The following is a 22,608-nucleotide window of genomic DNA, read 5'->3' on the forward strand; positions in this document are numbered from 1 at the left end:
CCAGACTAAACAGCCCCCAGTTCCTTCGTTGCTCCTCATAGGCCATATTCTTCAAGCCCTTCTCCAGCCTTGTTGCCCTTCTTTGGACCTACTCCAGCACCTCCATGTCCTTTCTGTACTGAGGTGCCCAAAACTGAACACAGTACTTGAGGTGGGGCCTCACCAATGCCGAGTACAGTGGCAGGATGACTTCTCTAGTCCTGCTCACTGCCCCATTCTTGATCCAAGCCAGGATGCCATTGGCCTTCTTGGCCACCTGGGCACGCTGCTGGCTCATATTCAGCCCATGTCCATCAGCACACCAAGCTCCCTTTCCATCAGGCAGCTTTCCAGCCACTCCTCCCCAAGTCTGTAGGGTTGCCTGGGGTTGTTGTGACCAAAGTGCAGGACCCAACACTTGGCCCTGTTGAAACTCATACAGTTTACCTTGGCCCATCGATCCAGTCTATCCAGGTCCCTCTGTAGTGCCTTTCTACCCTCTGGCAGATCAACACGCCCTCCCAGCTTGGTGTCATCTGCAAACTTACTGAGGGTGCACTCAATGACCTCATCAAGATCATTGATAAAGATGTTGAACAGAAAAGGCCCCAGCACCGAGCCCTGGGGGACACCGCTCATGACTGGCCGCCAACTGGGTTTAACTCCATTGACCACAACTCTTTGGGCCCAGCCATCCAGCCAGTATTTCACCCAGAAGAGCGTATGCCCATCCAAACCATGGGCAGCCAGCTTCTCCACAAGGATGCTGTGGGGAACAGTGTCAAAGGCCTTACTGAAGTCCAGGTAGACCACATCGACAGCCTTACCTTCATCCAATAAGCAGGTCACCTTGTCATAGAATGAAATCAGGTTTGTCAAACAGGATCTACCATTCATAAACCCGTGCTTACTGGGCCTGATCCCCTGGTTGACCTTTAATTGATCCATGATGGCTCCTGAGATTATCTGTTTCATAACCTGCCCTGGCACCGAGGTGAGACTGATAGGTCTGTAGCTACCAGGATCATCTTTCCAGCCCTTCCTGAAGATGGGAGTTACGTTTGCGAGTCTCCAGTCAACCAGCACATTCCTTGTTAGCCAGGACTGTTGAAAGATAATGGAGAGAGGCCTGGCAACAACAACCACCAACTCCCTCAGCACTCTAGGGTGCAATCCATCTGGCCCCATGGACTTGTGAGTGTCCAGCTTTCGGAGCAGGTCCAAAACCATTTCATCGTGGATTGTGCATGGCCTATTCTGTTCCCCATTCCCACCTGCCAGCTCAAGGGGCTGTGTGCCCAGGGCACAACTAGTCTTACTATTAAAGACTGAGGCGAAGAAGGTATTAAGTACCTAAGCCTTATCCTGATCCCTGGTCACCGTGTTGCCCTCAGCATCCCAACAAGGGATGGAGATTCTCCCCAGCCCTCCTTTTACTGTTGATGTATTTATAGAAATATTTATTGTTATTCTTCACCTTAGTGGCCAAGTTCAGTTCTAGCTGGGCTTTGGCTTTTCTGATTTTCTCCCTGCACAGCTTCACTACGTACTTGTAATCGTCATAAGTTGTTTGCCCCCTCTTCCAAAGACCATAAACTTTCCTTTTGTTCCTGAGTTCCAGTTTAAGGTCTCTGTTCAGCCAGACCGGTCTTCTACCCTGACGGCTCGTCTTCCATGACTTGGGGATGGTCAGCTCCTGGACCATTAAAATAACTTCCTTATTCCCAGCCGCCCTGGGCTCCCATGCCCTCCAGAACTACCTCCCAAGGAACTCTCTCAACCATGGTCTGAAAGAGGCCAAAGTCCGCCCGCCAGAAGTCCAAGGTTGCAATTTTGCTGACTCCCTTCTGAGGTTCAACAAGGATTGAGAAGTGTATTATTTCATGATCACTTTGCCCCAGACGGCCTCCAACCTTTACATCCACTTCTCTGTTAACAAACAGCAGGTCCAGGATTTTGCTTTCCCTTGTTGGCTCCTTCACCAGCTGTGTCAGGAAGTTGTCTCCCATGCACTCTAGCAAAGTCTGGGACTGTTCCCTTTCTGCTGTATTATAATTCCAGCAGATGTCTGGGAAGTTGAAGTGCCTCATGAGAACAAGGGGTAGAGACCTTGAGACCTCTCCCAACTGTCCATAAAGTATCTTATCCACCACTTCGTCCTGGTTGGGTGGCCCGTAGCAGACTCCCACGATTATGTCAGTCTTATTGGCCTTTGCTTTTATCCTAACCCATAGGCTCTCAACCCGATCATCACCATCATTAATTTCCATACATTCGTATTCTTTCTTAACATAGAGGGCTACACCACCACCTTTCCTGCTTTGCCTATCTCTTTGGAAAAGTCAGTAGCCATCAATCACAGTATTCCAGATGTGTGTGCCATCCCACCACGTTTCTGTGATGGAGACTATATCATAGTTTTCCGAACACAGAATGGCCTCTAGCTCCTCCTGTTTGTTACCCATGCTGCGTGCATTGGTGTAGATGCACCTGAGCCAGGCCACCTTATGAGTGGGAGAAGCCCTAATACCCTCTTGACCATGCTCACGTGTTTCCATAGAAAAATGGAAACTACAGGCCAGATGCTGCCTGCAGAGACTGCTTCTCAGCACGCTCCCCAGGTGTTCCCCATGCAGGGCTGCCTACAGCACAGCACCCTGCTCCCATTGCCATGTGGAGCTGTGGCAGTCACTGTGACCCCAGGCAGAGGAGTCACTAGTACTGAAGGCAATGTCTGTGTGCAGACATTGATTTCCTTCCTTCTGTCCTCAGCCTGCTCCCATCACTATGTCTTGTGTGCCCACAGCCTCCTGGCCCCAGGGCTGACATAGGAACTCTTCTGCTTGTGGATGCCTGTCATAACCACAGACCGTGGTCACTGAGCTGTGACCTGCAGCCCCCAGGTTTCTCCAGTGAGCTGGCAGGGAAGGAGATCCCTAGGCACTCACTCACTGCGCTTCTAGGTCTCTACTCTGAGCACGGAATGGCTCTGAACTTGCTCATGTTCCTAATGCCTTTTCATGTGACTGTTCAGAACTTCCCAGGTGAACCTGCGTTTGTGTAAGAGGTTAAAGAACATTTCTGTTTCTCTGTCTGCTGTCTGTGGGCATTCTTTGTTTTCTTTTTCTTTCTGAACTTTGCTCAGTTCAGCAAGCAGGTGAAGCACGAGCTGCCTAGCACTGGCTCTGCACTGAAGGTACTGAACTCAGTGATCTGAAAGACCCCTGGAGCCACGCTAGCTGCACCCAGGCATGCAGGAGTCAGTATAGAGCTCTGCCTGTGGGCTGGGGATTGCAGCTGCTGCAGTGGGAAGTCAGGGGGTGCATGCTGGAGGTGTGGAGCAGGGCAGTCCAACATAACGCCGTGGTCTGCTGCTGCTCTAGGGCATTTCTTTCCTCACCTCGCACCCAGAGCCAGGGCCCAATGCCTGGCTTTCCCCTCCTGCTGCAGAATTTGCCTGGGAGAGAACGGCAGATGAGGCCCCCAGTGGAGGCATCTCATCACCGCATGCAGTGTGGCCAAGCAGGAGCTCAACCCACCGAGTGTCAGCCAGAGCTCTGGCTGTGTGCTCAGGCCTTGCAGCGTTAGTGAACACAGCTGCAATGTGCCGCATACACTCACGCCGGCAGCGCCAGAGCTAAATGCTGCCAGAGGCACAGGTACCAGAGCCCCTGCTGCGCCCTGAGAGCAGCCCGGCTGCAAGCGCCGCGCAGTGCAAGAGTGATGCTGGGTGCTTCGCTCATTGGTTGTCTGCTCTGTTTAGCACTGGCTGCCTGGACTGTACTTGGCATGTGGACACTGCGTTTCCAGGCACTGCTACTCCCATACCTTCTGAGCATCGTTCCCTCCTGCTAACCTATTTTCCTGTAACCCGCAGTGCTATGGATTCTGCATTGATTCATTGCTGTAAGCATTCAATAGCTTTTATGCTCAGCCAGCGCAGGAAAGCAGCCGGCAGTGAATTTCCTGTCTCCAGGTCACCACCATATGACACGTGGTGGTCTCTGCAGGCAGCTCTCCCTCTGGCACCTGGCCCAGACTTCATTCCCCAGCTCCATTTTGTGCCTTATTCCGCTGCCAGGACTGACATTTGGAAAGAATTGCACAAGATTTCTTGCAAAGTGCTGCACCTCTGCATGTAATTTCCTGTGGGTTTGTCTTAGTTTAGCTGGGGTGGAATTCTTTTCTTCAGAGTGCCTGGTATGATGCTATGTTTTGGTTCTAGGAGAATCACAATGTCGATAGCACACCAAAGTTTATGGCTGCTGCTAAGCAGCGCTGCACAGAGCCAAGGCCATTCGCAGTGAAGGGCACAAGGAGCTGGGCGGGAACAGTGTGACGACAGCTGACTTACACTGGCCAAAGGGATATTCCATGCTACATGACATCATGCAAAAGGGCTTAGAAGGGGGTGGGAGTTCATCTCGCTCTCTTCCGTTGCTCAGGGGCTAGCTGGGCATGAGTTGAGAGGTGGTGAGCAATTGCTTGTGCATCACTTGTTATATATATTCATATGTATGTACATATAGTCATAACTATTATCCTTTTCCTTTTCTCTTAGTAGATCGCTTTATCTCAACTCTCAAGTTCTACTTTGTTTTTTCTTCTGATTCTCTCCCTCATCCCACTGGGAAGGGCAGAGTGAGTGAATGGCTGTGTGATTCTCATCCACTTGCCAGGTTAAACCACAAGAGTCATTTTTTGATGCCCAACGTGCGGCTCGAAGGGTTGAGATAACAGCAGATCTGACTGGACCGTGTTAACTAACACAGGGCGTTGTGGTAGTTTGATAAATGCTGGTCACAATGTCGATTTTTTCCCTATTTATGAAGCTATTTGAGATTTTTCTCATGGAGCTATATTGTGCAGCACCTTGCTTGCTGCTTATTTTCCCTGCTGTGTTCCCATGGCATTCTCAACAGAAGTTTTGTCGACATTTCTGACACTGACTGAAAAACTGCGTAAGTTTCACAGTGAAAATTGTAATTCCCAATCTCAGTGCTCTTTGTTGATTTTTTTAAGCAGCTCCCCCGCGTGCCAGAGCCCTACCTTTTGCTTTCTCCACGGGCACTAAAGGCAAGTGCCTTACATATGGGAAACAATTTCTTTTCAAGGATAAAACATGCAGCTATCTCAAAGGCAATGGGAACCTTTATTTTGGTTATTTTCAATGTATTGGCATTGTCCTTTTATGAAAACTTAACTGTAAAACATTCTTGAGATACTGCATAGAAAATGCACATAGAAAAAGCATATATACACTTCCATAAAAATAGAATACATCTTGGCAAAATTACTTGTGTACAGTGTATTGACATTATTGAAGCAAACTTACTACATCTTTTGGAAGAAAACTTTGCAAAAAAAACCTAAAATATTTTAACTGATTTGGGAGTTGTGAAATGGATTTGAAATGGTTTTGAGCTAAATAAATGGCTATAACAGAATGTCAGTTAAAAAAAATAGTTATAAAATACCTGCTTATAAAGTAGAAGCCACATCATTTTTTTTTACTTCCAAACAACACTGACATCCCTAAAATTGCACAGAGAACAAATGTACCGGTTCCAGACTCTGCAGTAGATTTCTTAGCTGAAAACAACACTAATACCATGTTTCAGCACTTGCAATCATTATAGTGGTATTTGGGTTTTTTTGAGCACGTGTCATAATATATGTACAGCCCTAATTCTATCAGGTATTTGATACAAAAAAAAAATCTAATACATCTAAAACTGTAACACATTTAGCAACCATTAAGATATGCAGACCACTTGAAACTACTATTTCTTCTAGTTAGACATTTCTTCACTTGCTTTTAACCGAGGCTGCTTCTTGCTTACTGCTTTTGACCATACTTTGATCAGCTCATACTTTGCTTTGTTCTGCTCCGGTTTAATAAATACAGGAAATAGCAGCCGGTCTTCAAAGCCATGGATTTTCCTCTAGAATTGGAATAATGGGATTGTATGAGCAGCCTCGGGGAAGGAAGAAGGAAAGAGCATAGCACCATTTTCAAGTTACATGGTTAACAACGGTAGGAAGACAGTAGGATCAGTCTGAAATGGTAATACCCATCAGCATGTATGAATGTGGTTAAAATACTGTGATTACTCTCAAGTAGTTTGTGTATTTAATAAGGATAGGCTGACACTGCTATATAAACAATGAAAGTTGTCTGATACTCGATATTTCCATCAACACTGTAGGACAAGGCTCTGACTCTCATGTGGTAAGTCTTCGGCTCTTGCAGTGGTCTGGTGGTGAACACAACTCCTTTCAAGTTCTCATCTCGCAAGGCAAATGGGATTGCTGGCTCCTCGTCTGCCATTAAGAAAGTTGTCCTTGGATGCATGACCTGATCTTGCGTATAGGCAACCAGCCGGATTAAATCCTGACCAGCAGCTATGCCAAAGGGGAGGGAGACAAATTTGTATTCCAATGCATAGGTACTCAGGGCACATTCCAAATCATTGGCCGGGCAGTTTTTGAGACAGAACCTGGAAAAAAAAAAACAACAGAGCGCTTTAAGTTCTATTCCCATACTTGATATATGGGTTGAAGTTCTTCCCTCATTTATCATGCTGCAGTATGCAGATTTGGTCTTCTCAACGGAGCTAAACCTGCACACTCTTTATCAATTGCTCCTTTAAATTTGCTGCCTGGTTTAATGTCTCATTTCCCCTCAGAAGGAACATCTCAGATAACACCAAGATGCAATGCAAAAAAAGCCAAACTAAGAAAGTACTTGTTATGGACTACAATGGTGCACGTCTTAGTGACCTCGTTCTTAAGAGAGTAGAGAACGTTGGTTTAAAACATACTGGCAACTCTGTATGATGTGTCTGTATGTTATGTCATAAAACCAAGAATTTGGAATGAAGAGCAGAGTGAATTTTACTTCTATTAGTCAACAGTTAAAGAAGGAAGTCTGCTATCTCTGCTCCTCCGTGAACACTACCCATTTCAACTTAAATGTCATTCCAGTTCATGGTCAGAAACCATCTTTTGTGATCAGACTGAACCAAACTATTTCCCTGTGTGTATTTAAAGATTAGAAGAAATTACAATTTTTTTGACTTCAGAAGAAGAAAAAATCTACAGTGACTTAAAAAGGAAAAACTATCCATGAACTGGACTGTTATTTTCATGACAAAAAGAATACAGAAGTTTTGAAAATGATGACAAATTAGGCCTTTACAGAAATAAGTTGGAGAACAGATGCAAAATTAGGTCCACAACTGAGAAGGGAATGATGCTGAATCAGCAGAAAGGATCAAAGCCTGCTGGGGTTCATTTAGTAAAAAGCCACTCTGAAGCTATTTGCATTTGAATTAATAGAAAGATTCTGCCTGGACCCACTCCTCTTGTTTTGCTGTGCAGGAAGCACAGAATACAGCTGCTCTCTGTACACCAATGACAATCTTCAGTTTTAATGCTTTACTTTTTGCTAGAATAAGCGTTACTGATATCACTTAAACTTAGATAAAGTTCCTTCTTATGATTAAAGGTTAAGTACGTGAGCTTGGAGTGCGTGAGAAAACAAGACCTTAAGGGCTGAAAATTCAGCATACCCAGAAAGAGGCTCCCGCTGGTAGTTTGGTGGGCAAGGTGTCTCTATGCACTGGTAGCTCCCTCTCATGTTGAAGCACATCTGGCTTGCTCCACAGTCAATGTCCTGTTCGAGGCACTCATCGATGTCTGTGGGAAAGCAAACAGGAACACAGTCAATTGGGTTTTTCGGTGCATCAAAAATCTAACAGTACTTTTTTTTTGATCAGGACAGATAAAGGGTTGTATTGGGATTGACCACAGAGCTGCTGTGTACTTGTGCAGAGCTAAATGTGCACATGAGGAAACATCAGAGAATCGGAAGTTGCAGTTGTCTAATTTGCTGATGTTTTATTAAGTGTTGAAATGTAAAATATAAAAACTTCTGAAAGTTGACATATTGAACACTGCATCTCAGAAAGGGCACTGAGCAAGTGCTTAATACAAACACTAAATATGATTTATAACTGATTTACTTACAAACACATTTGTGCACTCTCAAAGAAATTTCCATACCTTGGCAGGTTTTGCCGTTGGGCATAAGACGATAACCAGACGGACAAGCACACTGGTAACTTCCCAGGGTGTTCCTGCACTCATGCTGGCATGTATCTCTGGCTTCACATTCATCAATGTCTGTCAGAAAGAAACCCAAAAAACATAAACATCGAGATTGCTGATGTTCTATTTGTGTACAAGCATACGGGAAGAGTTGGTGCAAGTCATGGGGATTTTTTTTTTTTTTTGGTTTTGGTAATGAGGTTGAATGTCTAAAACTAGCAAACCTTTCCCAACTTACCTGCTTCTGTTGCCTGTAGTTTTTATGGAATTAAAAGCTTTGCCTCTTTTTTTTGGCAGCCTTAGCAGGTCTCTCTCCAAGCTGACAGACCCCTCTGATATGGAGCTCTGGCAACAATGGGAGGAGCGAGCTGCACAACCCCACTAAGGACACAGAGGTACGGTCTTGCCCCCAGATGCCGAGCTGCCTGATAATAACGTTTCAGGCAACACGCTTAGGAAGTGCCCACGTTGGTTCTCTCTTCAAAGGAGGCCCGCACTCAGGGAATTGTTCTTACTACAGTTCATCCCTCCTTGGGCAAAGCTTTTTCCTTTCCAAACTGATCACTCTCATGCCATATTAAGCACACTATCCACAAAGATCATTAATAAATGCTCTTTAAATGCTCTTTTAACCTTCCTCTTTTTTTTTTTTTTTTAAAATCTCCCTCTCAAACACATCAATAGCAGATGCCTATTTAAAATTTTCAAAGCAGACTAATGTGATTCAGATAGAGATCACATCTAATCATTACTTCTTTTGAAATGGCTGCCCACTTCAGGAGAGCAACAGAACTCCTCTGTGAGTTACTGCCATGTGCAAGCATTAAGACTTGCATGACTGAAACAGAGGAATGAAGGTCTTTGCTTCTTCCTTCTCTGTCTGATTTACAGGGGTTGCACTCAGTAAAAATGCAAAAAGAAAAGAGAAACAGATGTGACTAAAGAAATTTAAAGTGTGTTATCAAATCCTTATGGTTCTCTACTCAATGAATCTTCTTGGAAATAAAAGCATTATGTGGATGTCTTTTTTGCATTAAACAGTAAATTTTAAATCTACGCGTTTATTCCAATGAAACAGAAGTACAGCAGTGTTCACTAACTCGAACTGGAAGCCGGGCTGCGGACCACAGGTTTTTAGCAGTGGTGGCTGCAGTCCAAGTTCTTTCAGTTAAACAGCTAAACCCATAACATGCTGTATTTGTAAGTGTACTGAAAAGTCATAATAATGTAAATACAAGATTAATCTGATGTCTGCCTATCTGTAATTATTATTTATAAAAATGCATTCATATTTTTCAACATTGTACTATATATATAGCAACAGCTCTAGTGGCTAGAACCTAGCTTCAGCTCACTGTATTTATCCTGGAGGCACACTGTCCTTCTCTATGATGGCATACATGTCAAGTTGAGGCACTTATCTATAGCACCACAAACTGCTTTTAAACACGCTGGGAAAAGTTCTCGTAAGACCTAGACTGCACTACACTTAGTCTTGAACTCAACAGTATAATAAAAAAATAGCTGAGTAATTTTATTTATCTATTTTTAAGATACTCACAACATGAGTTAAGGAGCAGAAAAAAAAAAAGATTTTTCTTAAACTCCATTTCTGAACATTTAGTGCAGAGCAGTTAATGAACAGCACAGGATATTATTCCTTTCACGTTTCAAGAGGAGCTGAATTAGACTTCCAGTACGGGCAAAAAGTCTCCAAGATGCTCACATAGCAAGGAGAAAGTGAGCTCAGTGAGAGGTGCCACACACCTTTGTTTCCTGTTGGTCTTACGATTGTGTTCTGAAGCTTCACACCTCTTAAAGAACAGAAATAAAATGTGTGGCAGAATGTGCCTGTTACTGTAAGTGCCCTGCCCTCCTCATCATGCACACAGAAACAGTGCTCTTGCTGACTAGACGAACGTCTGGTCTGTTTACATATAATCCATCTCTACTGCTCAGTGAATTGCATTATGACTGGCTCTATCCCCTAACTGCTTCTGCTTGTACAGCCCATGTGGGAGTGACTAACCTCGGTGCTGCCTCAGTATGTTCAGTTCTACACTCTTTATTCTAGGCCTTTTTGATCCAGACTGCTACTGCCATGAGTTGGAGCCTGACATTAGCAACATCCCAAGGTGAAGGGGCCTACTGGTGCTTTTTAAGTGTGAGAAAATTTGCAAAGGTGAGCTACCATCATCAGGATAAAGAGAATAGAGGGTAACAATTTGCTAATACACAGCAAGCAGCACAATTAGAACAGGAGGTTAAGGGAGGAGGTTTGAAAACATTTTTGCTACAATCTGCTCAAGAAACAAAGACATGCGTAACTCACTGAGTACTTAACATGGTAATATGAAATAACAGAGCACCACAGACTATAGGCCTCTAACAAATATGAAACAGCAGCCTAAGAATTAGGACTAAAGCAAGAGAATTGTATAGACATGACTGACATTTACCTACACATCTGTCACTCTTTGCCTCATAGCCTTCAGGACAAGTTTCTCTAATGATCCTTTTAGTTCTGGAGACAGGTATTCTGCTGTTCCTATACTCTGAGAAGGAGCTGTAGAGGTTTGAGGAGTGCCTGTAATACTGTTGAGGTTGATAGTTGTCTCTCACAGGGGAGAATTGAGCATAGTTATAGATATTGAAATAGGCACCGGAATGTGGCAATCTCTCCAATCCAGCACAAGATTTCCCATCACCTAATAATTGTTGTCCAGGTGGACAGATACACTTGAAGCTGCCGGGGGTGTTGGTGCACCAAAATGCACAGGGCTTAGGCACTTGTTCACATTCATTAATATCTGCTCATGTGCCATGATCCAGAGCAACAAACCATGTGGGAAGACAAAAAACAAGATAAAACAACACATAACAATATGTGTGTGTATATATAAATATACATACATACCTATCCCAGTCTGCGGAACAAAAGTGAGATCCTGAAGGCAGTAAAATACAAAGAACACAAATGCCAAGCAGGCAGGTTTTCTATCCTGTCCAAGAATACACCTTTATTCTTCCTACACCTATGAGATACGACAGCTCACACAGGACAAAAAATCCACTGAGGGCCTCACCTTACATGCTCTGAAGGTAAGATGTGACAACAGGGAAAGGAACAAGATCTGTTCCCTTGCTTCTGCAGCAGCAGAGTTGTGTAGCATCCTGACCACCACTTACTGCAGTGAGAAATGCCCAGGGGGTACCCAGAGGTGCGCTCTGAGAAGCAAGTGATCCCTTGGCGCCAAGCTGCTCAGTGTTCCAGCATAAAGGGTTTGCAACTACTACAGAACTACTTTTGTTCTTAGGATGAGTGGGAGAAGCTGTTGGACTCTTTTTCAAAGGAGGACACTTAACACAAGACCGTCCTGAGAAGCACAGAGCTTCCCGGTCATTCAGACCGGGACTGAGAAGCTCCAGATGCACTGCCGGGGTTGTGGTCCTGCCAGGGGAAATGCACGGCCTCGAGGGCACGCTGCAGGGCTGCCCGGGGAGTGGCTGGCTGCGTGCTGCCACGCTGCTGCTGCTCCTCCCAGCTGTGAATCTCGATACTTAGCAGAATGTATTATTGTACTTATGAGTTTCACACCATTCAAAAACAGAGTTATTTCTGTTTCCCTTGGGAATCACTTTTCTCTGTTCAGCTCAGTTTCCCTCACACTGTAATCCAAAATAATGTGACCAATCCGAGCAGTAAATCCTCAGCGTTAAAACCAAAGCAGGAACATGCAACTCTGCCATGACCAGAAATAACCCGACATGAAGATACATAATGGCACGTCTATTAATTGGCACGTATTTTTTTAACTAGAACTTAAAGCTTACCTTAATGGTGACTCAATAACAGTTTAACTATTTCATATGACTGGAAATTACCTATGTCTAAATTATTGCTGTAGAAACGTCATTAAACTAGCATTATCATTTCATTTTGGTCCTCTCTGAACATACTTTGAGCATTGCTTGCAAATTACAGACAGAAATGCGTGCTAATGGTATTTTAAAAGTAATGCTGTTTGGAAACATAGGAGAATATTAGAATGCATTTTTATTAAGTGTTATGTATTTTAAAAGTTTTTTTGATATTAACAATTAAATGCTTTGAGAATCAGAAATCCAGGGGTAATCACCGCAGAGTATTGCAGTATTATCCAACTTCACAAACACATAATCGAAACATTACATATCTGTTACACTGTCAGTAGTGTAATATTGCCAAGTGTCGTAAAGAAAAAAGCTTCATTTTTAATAAGGTAACAACTAATAAGAGCTTGAAGAAAACTAGAGCAATTTATTTTGTAGGAGCAACCTATGCAATATCAACAAAACTGAATGCAGCCAGTCATCTGAATTATAGCATCGCCATCCTCGTGAAAAGTGATCGCTTAAGCACTGGTAAGCCAAAGCTTCCCTGGACAGGATCCCTTTGATCATGCATCATAAATATCAGATCTTTACAAGAACAAGTGAAATACGACCTTGAAACTAACAGCTACATTCTCTGGCTTTATAAATATTATTTGATTTTCAATTCTGGATGGTCCCGCATGTGTTGTATGCAGAAATGCATTAAAACGGCTTTTGACAATGCCCTTCCATCTATGATATGGCATGTTGAGATACAATATAGCTCACAGAACCGTTATAGTGTGGATAATTGGGCACACATACATATCTGCGTGTGTTTTCCCCATCCAACTGTGAACTGTTGCACAAGCGACCCTACACACAACAGGAGTGGAACGGGAACGAGCTGTGTGCAGAATGCCTGTTTCAGTCTGGGGTCCCATAGACTTTCCAGCTTTTCTGTGTGTTCGTTGGAAGCATTACAGTAAGACCCACTTGTTATTAACACGTGAACTAATATTTTTGCGTATATATTTCAAGCATATTTTAAGCAGATAAAGAAATAAATCAAAGGAGCATAATGATCATATTTAATTTAATTTAAGAGGGAGCTTTCAGTGGTCGTTGCTTAGAAATTAGCTTTAGGACAGCTGCTGGTGTTTTGTGAAAACCTGTAGCCTAAACCTTATCCAGCTTATTACTGTAAGAAATTTAAATGCTTTTAATATACATTACAGAGTCTGGGATTGATTTTCATTTTAGTAGAGACAACTGTTTGGTCCACAGCCAAACACTTTATTTCTGCAATTTAATCTTTAAAAAAGCATTCCAGCCTGGCTTTTGGCAGCCCAAAATCTTAGGCACTTTAAAAAGAAAAAAATCCTATCCTCCAGAGCAGCTATTTATCACTTCTGAAACCTAATCCTGAGGAAGTCATCACAGAGGAACGTTTCTCTGATACGATATGGGAGAGCAACTGGAACTGACTTCACCAAGTGTCACATACCTCATTTATAAATCATTATGGTCAGAGCGGATCAGCTATTGAATTTTAAATATTCCATATATATAAATTATAAATCTAAATGATCTTAGAGCCATGCTAGGGTCTGTGAAATGCCAGAGGAAGTGTTTTGAGCACTCGCACTGACATCATAGGTTAAACAGACTCTCCTGCTATTCACATTAGAGCTATGACAGTATCTCTGAAACCGTGCCTGTGTGGGTGGATGGTCTGCACATTTTAATGCCAAAGGGTTCTACGTAGAAAGTGTAGGGGAGTAGCGACATGGTCAGCATTCCTATGTCTGTGGAGATTCCTCCTTCTCTTGTCAGAAGGGAGTGCTGAGCGATAAATGAGTATCGGCCTCCTCTGCTCTGTCCGTACAGGAAAATCTAATTCCAGGAGGCAGACAGGGTGTTGTGATGCCTGTTTGCAGAGGCAGGCTCCGGGTGTGTCGTGCCTCTTGCAACACACTTCCTCTGAGTGTTCTCTTTTAGCAGAGTCCACATCAACCGCTGCTCAACTGACTTCAGGTGTGAATCAATGCAGTCGGCGTACACCCAACCACATTTCTCTGATCAACTAACAAACCTGCTTTCACTTTTATAAATTAAGCCTGCTGTGGAGCATTAGCTTGCTGCATCTATCCATCCATCGGTGCCTGTGAGATCCACAGCCCTTTTACACTTTGTTTTGAAAGCATGGATCTGTAGCGATCTCAGTTTGGAATCATTTAGTTTTGACTATTTAATGGGGATTCTTCATTTTAGACAGCAACTATGAACTCCAAAGCAGATTTATCTTTGTAGCATAGCCTTCAAATAGAGTAGTGCTGTTGGATGCTACAGTCAAAAGCATCAGCAACAAACAGGTGACAAATAACATGGCCGGGCAGCTTACCCACACAAGGCCTTCCAACTCCCTGTGACCGATACCCTCTTGGACACACACAGCGGTAACTTCCTCTCATGTTCTCACAGATCTGGTTGTAGTGGCACTGATGGGTTCTGTCACGGCACTCATCGATATCTACAAGCAATAGGGCAAGAGGAAGCAGTCACATATTTTCTTGAAAGTTTCTACAGCTTTAAATTCCTTAATGCATAATGAATGCAGTTAAACCACAGCGAGTTTGGCTCTCTAAATAAATTTGGCCTCCGAACACCCTTTTCTCACTTGGTACTATGATCAGCAATTACTCTGTAACAGTGTGTTACAGATCTGTGAAACAATCTGCATTTCACAGTCTGAAAGCAAATACTGAGCAGACGCACAAATTTTTCAACTGTATTGCACTTACTTTTTCCATTAATTTTCAAAACTTTTAATTGAGGTTTCCAATTCTAGCAGCTGCTCTGTCAAAATAAATATAATCTAGAAAACTTGAAGTGGTAAGGATATGTCTATTCCTTTGTCATCAGTTAATTTAAAGAAAATGTAAATGCCTGTGTTCCCACTAATGAAAAGGTCAGTGCCTTAACGTGTGCAAATTCTAGTAAATGGCAATGGACTACAAAGATTTTTCTTTTAGAAACCATCCATTGTTGTCTGTGTGCTTAGCATCACCATACAGTAGACTAAGTTTCTACTCACCAATACAAGTTCCATTTTCTGCTTTGGTCATTCCATTTGGACACAGCTCAATGCACTTATAGCCACCATGGGTGTTTTTGCAAAGTTGATCACGCCTGCATACATTCTGTCTGCATTCATTTATATCTTATTTAAAAAATAAAAGCAAAGAAAGCAGGAATGGAAATGAACTCCTTATGCTCAGATCCTAAAGAGCAGCATAATCTAGCTGAGATCATACTGCATGCGTGCATTTGGAAGCATTTCATGCACATTTATCAGTCAGTCCAATTCCCTCTAGATTTTAGTGCTGCTTTACAAATTCAAGAATACATACTGAGGATATCATCCTGAGTTGGAGTTACATTCACAAAGGGTTTGGATAAAGTTGCATATAGGAACAAGTAAGCATTAAACCATTTCCATTGGGAAGAAAGAATGAACTTCTAAAATAATTCATACCTATGCATTTTCTCCCCTTTAGCTGGTATCCTGGATCACAACCACAGTGGAAACTTCCTATGGTATTGAAGCAATGCTGATGACAGGAGTTGGGCTCTTCACACTCATTAATATCTGTTGGAAAAGGCAAACTTTTGATGTCATCACTGTGAGTCTCCTTGTCATCGTTTAGATAAACAGGGTTTTGGTTTAGACAATGTTCCATGCTCTGCTTTCAGCTTAGTTACTATGCTACATGCAGAAGCGAATGCTTCTCTCACATCATCATAGAAGAAAGTGCACACGGGACACAAAAGCAAGATTTTAATTTATTCCTAAAGTTGGAAAAAGCAAAACATTTTAAAAATTGTCCCTAAGTTAATACTGAAGATTTATAGACACCTTAGCTGGAGATCAGTCTTTTAAAAAGTTACTTTTAGTTACGTGAGAGGCTAGATTTTCATTGGAACACCATTCATACAATGACCAAATGGTCCAGCCTGAAGAAAACATCTCCCCATGCCTGATGTGCCATAGGGCTCTTCGTTTCCTGCCTGCCCATGGCAGCTCCCCTTACCCTGGCACGTTCTCCCATCTGCAGTGATGGTGAGGCCCTTTGGACAGGAGCAGTGGTAGGTTCCCATGGCGTTGTGGCAGGTGTGGGAACAGGGATTTCGCACAGCACATTCGTCTTCATCTGCAGGAAGGAAACGTTTGAAAAAATGTTTATAAGACTTCCAAGACCTACAAAACACTACACCGGTGACCTTCAGAGGACCTGTATGTCTGTGTGGTCCAGGCTAGAGCATCACATTCTCCTCCATCCCAGGCTGTCCTCAGCTCCTTGCCCCCAACCTACTACGTTCACCCCACACTCTGCAGTGTGAGAGCAATATGTGGAACGCCCTTTGCAGCATGCCCACATCACATCTACAGCTCTCACAGACATTCTTTGCTCACATAGCCCTGTTCAGCCAGAGACCCAGTGGTCAGCAGAGCTACGTTGGGTAGCTGCTGGCACACACACCAGGAAACCATGCCATCATCCCTGGATGCTTTGAGAAAGTGAGCAATGCCTGAACCTTGGAATAAGAGCATGAAAGTGCTATGATTGAATTTCCACTTGTGATCACAAAAAACAAGCCCCTGAAGCCTCCTTTATTACATTTCACTACTATACATTAACGGGACTAGAGTTCAAACACAGCAGAGCCTTCATGTCTAATTTAAGATCTTGCTTCTCGCTTTTATCAGATCCACACAACGGGCTCCCTAGGATCCTGCTTGGGGACACTCTGCAGGATGGGTCACTGCTGTGGTAATGAAGGTTTGACACAACCTCTTTCAGAGAATCTCTCTGCAACAGAACAGATGGAACTCAGTGTTCTATTTGGACTTCCTAGACAGACTTGCCAGGACTGTTAAATTTTCTGTATTATAATTTTTGAAAACATACTGTATTACAGAAAATACTGCAAGTAGAAAAACTGTTTAGCAGCCATATTTTCAGCTTTCCTGATTTTAAAATTTTCTGATAGTGTGAAGTTTCATTGTTAATTCCATTAATTTTTGAACTTTTGAGGGGCAACGAATTAAACACAAAAATCCACAAAACCACATCAGATATTCCTCCCTGAAGCAAACACGACTCAGTCACCAAGAGGAGACAACTAAAAGGCTCGTAACTTTCTTTTCACATTTGCTACCCAAGCAAAAGCTGGGTGTCAGTGGGCTGCTCTCTAGGTTGCCAGCCCTCATCCCTCCTCTCACAGAGTGCTCCCTGGCTCTACAGGCTCAGCAGGCACAGCATCTCAGCAGTCCCACTTTGCATCATGATGCTGACAGGAGGCTGCCTGGGCACGGTGTCTGCACTCTGGGCCCACACTTGTCCATCGATGGCAGATTCCACTTCTTGGAGCGTGCACTGCATGCTCGGGAGCTCTGAATAGAAGGGATGAAGATGCTGCTGCCTGATTACATATTAAACTTGCCACATCATTACCTGTACAGTAAGGCCCAGATGAGTCCAACTCAAACCCAGCAGGACACTGGTTGCTACGATCTCCTGTATGGTAAAGGAAGCACGTTACTTCTGGATGAAAATAATGCTGTATTATGAAGAAGAACCTTTAACATTAGGAATTGCAGCCCAGTTGTTACAAATAAAAGATCCTAAGATCTTTCAAAATGGCTTGTTCTACTTGGACATTAAAATAGAAACTTATAAAATCCAATTTTTTTTTTTCTACTTGGGCACCCGTAGTCAGCAGTACATGTTTCTTGCTGTTTCAAAAAAATGATACACAAGAGTGGGGACTGCAAGTCACACCCCAACCTCATCCGTCCTGCAAAGTTTCCCATACAGCTTTCATTATTTCACTGTTAAAAGAAGGACCACTCAATTCCATGTCACATCCAGGGAAGAAAATAAACCCAAACCAAAGTGTCTTAGTTTCAGCTGAGGTGGAATTCTTTTCTTCAGAGTGCTTGGTATGATGCTATGTTTTGGTTCTAGGTGAAAAACAATGCTGATAACACACTGATGTTTATAGCTGCTGCTAAGCAGCGCTGCACAGAGCAAAGGGTGCAAGGAGCTGGGAGGGAACAGAGTGAGGAGAGCTGACTTACACTGGCCAAAGGGGTATTCATAGGACATCAAGTGGAAGGAGTTTGGAAGGGGGTGGGAGTTCATCCCGCTCTCTTCTACTGCACGAGGGCTAGGTGGGCATCAGTCAGGGGGTGGTGAGCAATTGCTTGTGCATCACTTATTATATACCATTTATATATATATAGTCATAACTATTATCCTTTTCCTTTTCTCTGTCTTAGCAAATAGTTTTATCTCAACTCACAAGTTCTACTTTATTCCCCCAGTTCTCTCTCCCATCCCACTGGGAATGGGAGGAGTGAGCAAATGATTGTACGGTGCTGAGCCACCTGCTGGGTTAAACCACAACGCAAAGAAATCATGTCACAGATTGTGGGAATTCACTGTAGAAGAACACAAGTGCATACTCTTCTCAACTGGAAAAATCCTATCAGTGGAAAATTCTCATAGAGCTTGCTGGAAATCCACATATATTTTACTCTATACTTGTGTCCTGAAAAATGATTCAATGTAAAGATAACATTTTTTAAAAAGCAGTATATTAATTGTTGAAGGAAGTAAATGCAAGTTCAGTTTCTAAAAGCATGGCCAGATTTACGCATAGGTATAACTTGCTTTGGAGATCTCTTTTTATTAGGCCTATTTTTTAAAAATGGAAAAGAAAATCTCATTTGGTTTTCAAACTGCTCAGTGAATTCATAGTCTGGCAAGAGGAAAAAAACATTATTTTACTGCAGCTGAAAGAGAGAGACAGGGAGTCCCGGCAGTTCATTTACTTTCAAACCTAAGTTCTTTCATTTGAAAAATACTGGGCTGTAAAAAAAAAACATACTCAAGTAGTATACAAGAAGAAAACAGATCACTCTACTAACTAATAATGACTTCTTCTCTAAGGAGGACCCACCTGCATGACTAATATGCTCTGTTCCTTCAAATCACTTAGGTAAAAGCCAGCAGAAGCCAGCAGTGGGGGGGGCAGCAACAAGGCATGGTGCCCCAGGTCAAGGAGCCACAACTTTGCTACCTCTCAGGCAGCAGCAGGTTTAATATGTTATGTAAGCACTGTCCACCCAGCACTCTAACTGCACACCAGGCACAGCATCTGCCTTCAAACACTTCCACAAAGTATCAAGAAGGTTTTAAAGCTGAGCTCAGCATAGTGTTTTCTGTATGCGTTAAATCCTTCTCTAGGACAACCTGCGGAGTTACTTACAAAATTCCACACTAAAACGGTTAAAATGTCTCATGTTCTTCTGCCTCTGCAGCCTTCTTACCAAGTTAAATCTGTGTGGGCTTCAGAGTAAGAAGAAAATCCTCCTGAACAACTATGCAAAATAAAACCCTACCAACACCATCCCCCACTCAAAAGGGACAGGAGAGGGACATTTCTGGGAAGGAAAGGTACACACATGGAAACTGAGAAATATTTGAGGCTACCTATCTGAAGCTACTCCTCATGCTAGCAGTAACGTCAGCAGTGGCAGACTGAGATTGTTGATCGGAACTGCAGAGGAACAGAAAGTGCAAACTACAGCAGCCTGTTAATTACCCATGTTAATCTAGGGGTATATTAGTAAGACATACAGGTCCCAGGATCTACAATAAAGTTTTCTGAGTAGAATAGCAGTTCTGCTTTCAAAGCCATAACTAGCTTTGAGAGTAAAGGTAAGGAATGCTAGTAAATCAGGATATTGTTGTATTCTTGTAAAAAACTTGAACAATACCTTTTGCAATGGAAGCATGGATTTTAAAAGCCAAAGTTTCTTCCAGTGGGTTGTACTCTGCTGTGATAGAGGAAGCATGGAGTGTTTCCACCAAAAAAGGCATTTTTCCTTTGGTGTGATCATAGGTAATAGTGTGGTTCCATGTGTAGGGAACACTAACTCCATCCACAGCAAAGAGGCGAGTGGAATGGGCGTACAGCTGCCCGGGGCCGGTCTGAATGTAGTCTTCTGTGTAATCCTGAAACAACCAACAGGAGCCACTGAGCGCAGCTACCACCACTGTGCTCTTCGTATTTTGAAGGAGTATGTGATACATTCTGAAAAATGTTTTTTCTCTTACTAGCTGAACAAACTGCATTGCACACAACATGTCTTTTTTTACCCTTAAGTTACCTGCTGAGTCTTACCAGCTTATGTTATTTTTCTTTTGATAAGAAACAGGCTGATGACCATGATGATGGAAGTTACAGTAGAGGATATCCTACAAAAACTAAAAATATTGTTCAAAACATTCTAATCCAAAATTTTAATACCATGCATTATAGCGAGCAAAATGTTCCTTATGGCTTGTACTAAATGAACAAGGTAGAAAACCAATCCCTCTGAACTTCATAATTCTATTAGGAGTACAATCAGTGACAGAAGCTTTCTCACTATTAGCAGCAGAGAACACCTTCCAGAAATGAAAGGTAGAACGATTCTGGAGTGAGACTGTCATGCAAACCATCCTCTCTAATAATTTCTGAAGAAGTTTGAGAATTTTTTTTCTTAAAAAGCAAATTCCTCCTACTTCAGAGGAATTGTGTAAGAGTATTGTTTCCCATAAAATATATCAGCAAAAGACAAAGTTTTGATGCTATGGCAGAGAGAAGAGCATATTGTTACCAACCTGCACCATAACAGCATGCAAGATAAGGATACATGAAATACCCTATGACATAATCTTTTAATCACATCTTTAAAAATTTATCAGCCACAAAAAACATTTATCTGACAAACTATGCATAACAGCAGCTACAAACAAATAATTAGTAACATTCTGAAGCTTTTGCAGGGTGCCACAGCATAAAAGAGCTGATGTAATCCTCCAGAAAAGCCATAAAATCAGGCAGGCATTAGACACACACTTCTACTAAAAGACACACAGCTCTACTAAAAGCCCCACTCAACGTGCCTAGCTATGGTGCGTGGCTCCAAAGACACTTCCATGCTTCCTTCTAACACCTAAAAATCTTGAGTGACCATTCCTATTTTCATGATGGCATCATTTAGTTTTTGAAGGCAATGCTAGCACCTGTCAACTGAACTAGGCATTAAATAAGTTATATACAATAAAACAGTTGTCAGGACTTAATGCCTATCGCTTTAATACAGATGAGAGAGGAAGTGTGTGCCAATGAAAGAGAGGAGGCTGGTATCTGAGGGTGGCTTTACCTTCATGTTAATATCAGCCAGTGACTGCAGCTGCAGAACGTGGCCATTTACAACAACATCTAGCAGTAAGGCTCCATCCGAATCCAAACCCCGGGCAATGTGAGTCATTCGCAGAACATCTCCTGCGAATTTTAAGAGCATGCAGATTCATAAAACATCCTAACCAGGGACTCCTGTAAGCCAAGGACTATCTGAATTGGATCACTTGACCACTTATTTCATGCTAATATTTTTTTAAAGCATACCATGCCTATAACATAAGCATTACATGTTCCAAATTAAAAATCTAAAAGCTGTATTTGAAACTCTGAAAGCCCCAGGCACTCAGAAAATAGCAGCATAATCATAAGATTCAAAATTCAGCAGTGGTTATGTGATCCTTTTAAAGGGATGCAGTATCTATCATGCTTGTTGGAAAGAGATGGTAACAACCAGTTGCAAACTCCACTTGGGTTTCTCTCTTGAAGATCGCATCTGTGAGCGTAAACCCATTCATTGCTTCTCCAATTTCTTTTGCAGTTGTCCAATAGACTGGGCTCAGAATAGAAACAAGCTTTCTCAGAGCTGGACCTGAAAGAAATCCAATGTAATGTTTGAGGGTTTTTCTCAATGCTAAGTGTCTCCTCATCAGTGAGAGCTGACTATGAAGTCAAAATGAGTATAACCCATAAGAATATAATCTAAAATGAGAATAACCCATAAGATTAAAACTATGAAAAATTCAGAGGATGTACGGACAATAAAATTCTAAGAGTAACTACTGAAGATTCCTTTTTCCTCTATCTGAAAAGTTAGATCAGTTTCTCCAGTGACACTTGATGAAATAAAGTAGTGAAAACTAGCACTGCACAGAATTAAGCCTGGTTCTAGGAAAAAGAAAAGTGATAAAAAGTAGTAAAAAGCCTACCAAGGCTCCGAGGGACGCTTGTAATCTTTGCTTGTATTACTCGAGATTCAGAGTTAGGGCTGTCTGTTACTGTGGCATTCAGGAAAGCAATTCCAAACTCAATATTGTTGATGTTTCCAATGATGCTGCCTTGGGCACGTGAAGGCCCACCTGGGCAGGGGAGGGAAGGAAGGAAGGAAAAAAAAAGCACCATGTGAAAATGGCTGTCCGATATTATGGGAGACAGAAAAGCCAGAAATACTGCCCATATGAGTATTTCTGCTTATATTACTACATTAATTGCAACAGTCAAGCTCACATCCTGCAAATAACAGGATGGTGTGTATATATGATCTGAGATACGTGCACAATAACACAGGAACCGCCCTTACATCCACATCTCTGAAAAGCAGCAACAACAAATTTATTCAACAGCAGTTGCAGAGGAGATGTAAGCCAAGAAAATGAAACAAGTAGGTTAGGAGCACAGCAG

At 42.6% G+C, this 22,608-nt stretch overlaps 1 protein-coding gene across 5 annotated transcripts in view; it reads right to left on the bottom strand.

The window, feature by feature from the left end:
* HMCN1 (hemicentin 1) overlaps positions 5,113-22,608 on the bottom strand; it is a 194,535-nt gene continuing 177,039 nt past the window's right edge. For 4 of the 5 annotated variants that reach the window (XM_021403998.1, XM_021403997.1, XM_021404000.1 and 1 more), the window contains 13 exons: positions 22,137-22,286; positions 21,662-21,799; positions 21,230-21,351; positions 19,796-20,033; positions 17,466-17,528; positions 16,041-16,160; positions 15,485-15,598; positions 15,044-15,169; positions 14,351-14,479; positions 10,551-10,901; positions 8,047-8,166; positions 7,554-7,680; positions 5,113-6,479 (listed from right to left, as the gene is read on the bottom strand). In XM_021403998.1, coding sequence (XP_021259673.1) covers positions 6,113-6,479; positions 7,554-7,680; positions 8,047-8,166; positions 10,551-10,901; positions 14,351-14,479; positions 15,044-15,169; positions 15,485-15,598; positions 16,041-16,160; positions 17,466-17,528; positions 19,796-20,033; positions 21,230-21,351; positions 21,662-21,799; positions 22,137-22,286 — 2,165 coding nt within the window. In that variant the 3' untranslated portion in view covers positions 5,113-6,112. The remainder of the gene's footprint in view (positions 6,480-7,553; positions 7,681-8,046; positions 8,167-10,550; positions 10,902-14,350; positions 14,480-15,043; positions 15,170-15,484; positions 15,599-16,040; positions 16,161-17,465; positions 17,529-19,795; positions 20,034-21,229; positions 21,352-21,661; positions 21,800-22,136; positions 22,287-22,608) is intronic. The other variant, XM_021403999.1, reaches the window with a different exon arrangement.

This window comes from Numida meleagris, chromosome 7, assembly GCF_002078875.1.
Source record: "Numida meleagris isolate 19003 breed g44 Domestic line chromosome 7, NumMel1.0, whole genome shotgun sequence".
NCBI classification, from domain to species: domain Eukaryota; kingdom Metazoa; phylum Chordata; class Aves; order Galliformes; family Numididae; genus Numida; species Numida meleagris.